The 7,725-nt window shown below is 36.8% G+C and overlaps 1 protein-coding gene across 1 annotated transcript in view; it reads right to left on the bottom strand.

Moving 5' to 3' along the window:
- Positions 1–7,725, bottom strand: part of ABCA5 (ATP binding cassette subfamily A member 5) — a 53,427-nt gene that overhangs the window by 36,755 nt on the left and 8,947 nt on the right. The window contains exons 7-11 of the mRNA XM_007455265.1: positions 7,086–7,274; positions 5,503–5,650; positions 3,182–3,350; positions 1,988–2,046; positions 634–744 (exon numbers count right to left, since the gene is read on the bottom strand). Coding sequence (XP_007455327.1) covers positions 634–744; positions 1,988–2,046; positions 3,182–3,350; positions 5,503–5,650; positions 7,086–7,274 — 676 coding nt within the window. The remainder of the gene's footprint in view (positions 1–633; positions 745–1,987; positions 2,047–3,181; positions 3,351–5,502; positions 5,651–7,085; positions 7,275–7,725) is intronic.

Raw genomic sequence — 7,725 nt, 5'->3', positions numbered from 1 at the left:
AAAAAAAAAAAAAAAAAAAAAAAAAAAAAAAAAAAAGATGTAGAATCAATACCTGGAAGTTTGGCCCTTTCTTAAATTAAAATATTTATTGTTCTGCCACTCTATTTGGTTACTGTGCAAAAATGGAGCTGCTGTACTGAATTCTCACCTTCAGGGCAGTCACATGTAACAACTATACGTTTGAGGTATTACTCTTACAAATCTATTTTAGGAGATTGTACTGACACTTGTCATTCTTTCCTTTTGAACTACTGTTGGATACTTAGACGTCTTTATTTTCGCAACCAAAATGTCTACGGGCCTCATTTAATTTCCAATTAATTACTGATTTATCCTTCCTTGAAAATGAACAGTAAACAAAAACACAAGTAAAATATCTGATAAAACAGGCACAAAATTAGATCCTCCTTATTAAATATGACTGAATCACTTTTATTTTCTATTGAAGAAAAAACAAATGTGTGTAATCAAAATAAAAAGAAAAATATCTTTACAGACACAGAAGTTGATCCCAAATCAGTGACAAAAATCAATCGGTACATATCACAAGGATAAATAATTACCATGGTACCTTAGTTAATAACCCTAATAAAACAAAGTAAGGGATTTTTCTCTTTAAGTCAAAATACTCACCATCCGAAGGTGGGCACAGTCCACAAAGAATATTCATCAATGTACTCTTTCCTGTTCCACTGTGGCCAAGTAACGCAGTAATCTGACCCTCATATATGTCAAAGGATAAACCTAGTTCAGGGAAAAAGGAGAAGTCTCAAATGTGATTTTTATTTCTGTTGAGCCATGTAAGATAATACACAATACTTGAGCAACCTTGAAAGAAGTCAATAAATTTAAAGACGGATTTAAAGTTACCAGCATATTTGATAACATAATATTTAATATTATAACACAATAATAATTCTTTGTTATAGTCAATGGTATGAACAATAAGAAAAATGATACAAAATAAGCTTTTTCTTTTTTTATTACACTAACTGATTTAGAGGGGGCACAAAACATGGCAGGGGGGATTTCTGTGTACCCCCTTTGGGGAACTTCCAAGGGAATTAAAACAAAAGGATAAACAAAAACTTGTTCCCAAGGGTATTTAGAGGCATGTTAAATCTACTGGCAAAAAACTAGAAATTAACCAATAGCTTGGAAAAGGCTAAGTGAATGCTTTAAAAGTTCAATTTAAACAGGAGCAAAGTAGAATGAATATCACCACATGGATGTGTCAGTGTTTGAAAGGAGACAGCAGAAAGGGGGCTGAAAACCCAGCTTCAAATAACTATAACCCCTGATCTGATGAAGGTGATCTCATGCTGATAGCATCCCAAGACCTGCAGGCCAGATGCAGCTTCAACTCCTGCCTGAGTGCCCAGCCTGCCAGCCTGCCCTACAGATTTCAGACTTGTCAAGCCCCACAGTCGTGTGAACCAATTCCTCAAAAATCATCTTCCCCCCTTCCCGCCCGCCCCTCCCCACAGTGCTCTCACTCTCTGTGTGTATGTGTGTATATATATTCTAACGATTCTGAAGAACCCTGACGGACACACTGCTAAACACGCCACAACTGTCAGGACAAGCTCCCCATGACAAAGAACTATCAGGCCCAAAACGTCAATAGTGCCAAGGCTAAGAAACCCTGTGTTAGGACAAAAGGAAAAAAAAAAAAAAAAAAAAAAAAAAAAAAAAAAAAAAAAAAAAAAAGGAACTAACATGTATACACATGCTAATAATAAAATGAAAAAGGACACAGATTTGTTCAAAGAGTTGACTATTTTTCATCTTGATAGATATTACTTTTTTCTTTTACTACTTTGATGCTAAGTTTTATTATGACCATTAATCACATAAATAAATGGAAGTATCCCTAAAGGAAAGAGAGAAAATTGTGGTAAAGAATTTAAATTTCCCACAAACTACGTACATTGTTTTTCCATTTGTACTTTAATGTTATGGACTGAACACTAGGAAAGCTACTTACTTCTCAAAGCCTCCACATTTTCACCTTTCTTTCTGTATGTCTTCTGAATACCACTGATTCTGAAAAACACCATTTTCTACTTTATAAGTATTTAAAGCAATCTATAAGTACGTGTTTCCATGTATAATATTTTTAATCAAAGCTGTCATATTTAATGGGAATAATAATAAAGTATCTTCCTACTGAAACAATAAACCAAGGAAATCTGACAATAATAATAAAAGTATTTTAAAGAAACTACAAGAGAAAAGTATAGTATTCCTCTCCATTTTAGGTGTTATTCATTCATTTTTCATGATAAGCCAACTTCTAAAAAGAAACTGAAACATTTGACTCAAGCAATTTATAGATTTCTTATTTCACATTTGATTCTTTTCTGTTTGTAATTAATCAATACCTGTTTATCAGTTAAGGGAGATTAAAAACCGAGTGCTATTTCACATCAGCACTTGTCTATAAATGTGAAGTGATTCTCTCCTTCCACTTTAAATGTTTTACATAATTTTTGAAGGAATGAATGGTCTAGTTCACCAGTTAAAATTTTACTCTTAAGAAGGCAGACCGCCAGCCCACTGACTGCATCTTAAATATCTAACTCTCCCTTGCTTTTATACATATTTCTTAAATTTAAAAAACACAAATTATACTCCACTTTTTCTTGCGCTTTTATTTCTTTTCTCGGTCTCATTATTTTTTTAATTTGGTTTTGACTGAACTAGCAAGGAACAGTAACGAATTTCTTTCATTCTCAGAAATTAAGTTGATGTGACAAGTTAATTACGTCACAATTTCTAAGGGTCTATGAAATCAACAGAGCACAATTTAGTGTGGTGTATATCTCAGACAATGTAGCCTGAATAAAAATAGAAAGTTAATGTTCATTCTGTTTTAATCTACAAAGTGAGGAAACTTTAAAATAGCTTAATTTTATAAATACTAGGTTTTATTACGTTTAAAAATTTCTATTCAAACATAAAATTTCAAACCTAGCAGCAACCTTATTCTAAATGGCCGCAAAGAAAATAAAAACTTAAAAGAGAATTAGCCCTTAATACTGGTTTTTAAAAAAGCATGAAATGTGCACCAAATCTCCAAAGATACCATACTTACATGCATTATTTAAAAGATAGGATTTAAATGTGGCATGTTCCATGAGCAGTTCTTAGACCTAAACTGCCAAAGATTAAATCATACCTTATGGCTTCTTTTCCTATAAATTCTGAAGAAACAGGCTCAACAATTTCACTAAAACTAATATTCCCACTAACATTGCCCTCTGATAACTCCTTATAATTTCTTCTGCTCTTTGACCAATATGATGGCTTCAAAAAATAAAACGATGATCTCCGTAAACCAAATTCTCCTGAAAAAACAAACAAACTGAGTTATCCTAACAAATCATTTCTGAAAACTAGTTATTAAATCATAAACGCAGTCTGTGAAACCTAAGACAATCTAGATCTAAAGTTTAGACATAAAATACTAAATCGATAGTGTGTGAAAAATAGAAGTTTTACTGACAAATAACTCTTGTCCATAAATAGTTTCAGAGTTGCTGAGAGTCTAGGGAACGTAAATGTAAGCAAAGTACATTTTCTGCCCTCCAGAAACTTAACATCGTTATGACTACAGGTACATACTAAACGGCTAAAACACAACGTACAGCATGAGGCATATGCCACGCACAGTGCTAATTAAGAGTTCAGAAGAGGAAAAGTTTACATCTGGATAGTCTGAAGGCTTGAATGAGTATCACCTTAGTCTTTGAAAACAGACAGTATTCAGAAAAGTTGATATTGTTCATCAAGAGGACTTTTTAGAACGAGGAGAATAACACAGCCACCAGGACCGACACAGGAGACTGAGCTCTGACTGCCCACACAGCGTGTACGTATTTTCTCCCTGTCTCCCCAAGGCACCGACCCTCCCCGTCCTTTCTAACAGCCACTCCTCCTCTAGACGAGCGCATCTTTCAAAGGGCTCTGATCCCAACTCCAGAGAGATGCCAGTGGGCCTAATGAGCCCCTGGCAGGCTCCGGTGGCTGCTACCACCGCAGCCACAAGCAGGTGCCAACCAGACAGGAGCGAGGGGTTTACTGGGGGAAAGGCAACCTCTCCCCCTCCCCCTCCCTCTGGACGGGAGGGAGCAAAGCGGCACAACCCGGTGCAGCCAGGAGGAGAGCAAACCTGCCAGACTGAGACCAAGAGGCAAGAACACGGAGAAAGGGGGTCCCTGGCGGCACGGCTGAGCAAGTCCAACGGACCTGGGGTCCGTCCTATCTTTGGACTTTAAATAAAACGCTTGATTTCCTTCTTGTTTTTTTTTGTTTTGTTTTTTTTTTTTGTTTTGCGGTGCGCGGGCCTCTCACCGTTGCGGCCTCTCCCATTTGCGGAGCACGGGCTCCGGACGCGCAGGCTCAGCGGCCGTGGCTCACGGGCCCAGCCGCTCCGCGGCACGTGGGATCCTCCCGGACCGGGGCACGAGCCCGCGTCCCCCGCATCGGCAGGCGGACTCCCAACCACCGCGCCACCGGGGAAGCCCTCCTTCTTGTTTAAGACAACTAAAGAGGTTCTCTGTTATGGGTAGCTAAAAACAATGTAACGGATACACTGCAGATGTGTTTAAATAGATAAACAGGACCGTGTGGATGGATGTAAAATACAATACAGAGGGGGACAGTGGCTAAGAAGTGACTAAATACATAAAAGCAGTGTGGAGGAAATTAACATATAACAAGTTTCTACTTGATTCACCAGGCAGTGCCCACCCAGCAAGGTGTCTGAGCCAGGTGATTAGCTTGATTAGAGGGAATGGTGAGGTTCTTAGACAGACGTGAGGTAGGCAGTTAGATGGAAGCTGCCCCAGCGGTCTAGACTAGCAGAGCCCACCTGCAACTACAGAAACGTCCTCATCTGTGCTCTGCAGTGTGGTGACTAACAGCCAGGCGCGGCTACCGAGCAGTTGGCATGTGGCCTGTGCTACTGAGAAGGAACTGTTAGTTTATTTGGTTCTAAGTAACTCAAGTTTTAAAAGCCACACATGTCTTTCCATATAAGACTGCAGGTCTGGCACACAGACAAAATGAATGAGGAACTCAGGGGGAAAAGGAAAGGGGGTGTTGGATATTTAGTGCTATTCTGAATCCGCACAAGTTTGCTATCGGTGCAGGATGAGGGATGTGGGGAATGGGAGGGGTCACCAGGTTGCTCGTGGTGTCCGAGCTTATCGGGTGAAATAACAAAACACTGTAGCCAAAACGATGGACGTGGGGAAGGACTGAGTTAAGGAGTTCAATTAGGGACTGAAGGCTTTCAAAACAAACTGATCTCTTTTCACCCACAATCTCCTTACATTCACTAGCAGTTAATGCATAATGTACTTATTTAAAATTAAATTAAAAGCTGTAACAGTGAATACGGCTTAGTTAGAAGAAAATTTTTTTGATTAAGTTAACCTTATGTGGGCAAAGAAACCTAAATATCTTTACCGTAAAATCCAATAACTACCTGCATACCTGGAATGACTTGATCAAGATAGACAGCCAGAAGGACATAGAATATGCTGTTAAGGGCCAGCATGATAATAGTAATAATTAGAGGATATGGCCCTTCAGTCAAATTAGAAAATAAAGCACCTTCATTAAAATCTTCTAAATGCATGACCTGAAAAACAGAAACACCAACTTTATTATATAAAAATGATAAAATATTTTATCATTTTGTAAAATAGCTACCACTATTTAGAGTTTCTCATAGTATCCAGAGTCAGTAAACTGGGCCTTTTAACAGATTAAACAGTCTACCAAATTGGTAACATGAATTTATAAAGAAAACAATAAACTTGACCAAACCGTGAGTTCCTTACAGCAACCCCTTTCAACCATGTTTTCAATGCTGTGCTTCTAAAACCAGTATACATCTATTCTTGGGGCATGTGCAATAATTCTAATGCTATGATTATCAAATGAAATAAAAACTAATGCAAACAAAAGGGTTATGGTCCACAGAGAAGTCAGACAAATTACGTATTAGAGGATAAACTTATGGTCAGCACCTTTCAACACTGAAAAGAGAGAAGGTACTATAATTAATTAACCCAGCTATTAAATTATTCATAGTAGATATAGGTGATAGAGCAGAAGGAAAGCAATAGAGACTGAGGCCTCGTTTAGGTCTCAGCCCTGCCATTAAGTAAATAAACTTTAATTATGCTGTTCTGGATTTCAGTCTCCTCATCTGTGAAATGAAGGTGAATTAAATGACATTCAGAGTCCCTCCCACTTAACAAAAACCTATGAATCTATAATTCTCCCTTCCTAAGGGGACTCAGTGGACTCTCAAGACATGTAATAACAGCTCTTAGGTCTCAAATAATTAAAATTCGTTTAACTCAATATTCATAAACAAGCAAAGTCTCACAAATCAGAAGTCTATCCAGCCAACATGAATAATCTCTTGTATTAAGTAATTACATTTTTTCTTTACACATTAACCAAATTTGTGTTCTAATACATAAAACAGTTTCTCATAAGCATTTTCCCCTTAGAACCTGAGTGCCCCGTAAAGACAAATAAAAATCAAATTTATAAATCTAAATACTACTTAGGTAAAGATAATCTCATGAATGCTGGACCTATAAAATCCACAAGGTACTACTTTCACTACTACAGTCAAGAAAAATTTGTTCTGCTTCACACACAATTTTCTCCCAGGTGCACATGTGAGATAAATTTACAACAGGGAGCAATAAATCCAGGCCACAGAGCAGTCTAGATTGCCTGACGCATAAACCCGTGACTTCTAACCAACTGAGTTACTGCAGTGAAAACAGATTATTGAGATACACTAAAGTGAAAAGTGGAGAACTTATTTATAAACAGGTCATATAAATAAAAAACTTTAAAAATGGAGAAAATATAAATGAAATTTCCAATAGAAAATGTACTCCAATATTCAAATATCATTCCTTTTTCATGTTGAAAATTTTAAATATTTTTTTTTGCAAACTAAGGGCAGTATGCATGGTAGTATAATATGCTGCATGGAAGTGGAGAGAAAAGAAAATATTTAGTGAAAGCAAGATATGTACATTACCTACCTGTGCAATACCAATCAAAAAAGTACACTGACAGAAGGGACTTAGAAGCCACACTAAAGATTTGGGAAAACTTTCCACGAGGACTATCAAAAGGCCAACAAATCCAAAAGCCACAGTGACTAAAAATTCAACTATTCCCACATGTTTTGATTTTTTAAAAAGAGGCGTCAGCATTAAAGCAAAAAATACCTGTAAGATATAAATATTAAGGTTAAAGCATTGTTCATATACACTGGTATGAAAACAAAATTAAATTTTCCTTGTGAAAGAACAAGTTATCTTCATTAGAAAATACATTCATTAAAATACAATTAATTTCTAAAGGCCATGGTGAGATATTTAATTTTCATACAAATAGTGCTCTACATGAAAAATTTAAACCGACAAATACTAAAAACTGCAGTTTATCTATGTCATAGGCAAACGTGATCACCTCAGCACTGTAGAAACCATAAACCACCGTGTGTTTCTGCACTTAGATACGGACAAATATGAACAAAACAGTATGTCAACAAGCTTTTACACAGAGCCCATTTTTCAACTTCACGTGTTGACAAGAAACAGAGCCAGTTAAACACCAGGCAATCATACAGAGGAGCATATCAGTTATTTGTAAATTATCATATTAAAGAGCAGGAAT

Source organism: Lipotes vexillifer, unplaced genomic scaffold, assembly GCF_000442215.2.
Source record: "Lipotes vexillifer unplaced genomic scaffold, Lipotes_vexillifer_v1.1 scaffold664, whole genome shotgun sequence".
Classification (NCBI taxonomy): Eukaryota; Metazoa; Chordata; class Mammalia; order Artiodactyla; family Lipotidae; genus Lipotes; species Lipotes vexillifer.
The sequence above is the reverse complement of the archived record's forward strand: the minus strand, read 5'-3'. Positions and strand labels throughout refer to the sequence as shown.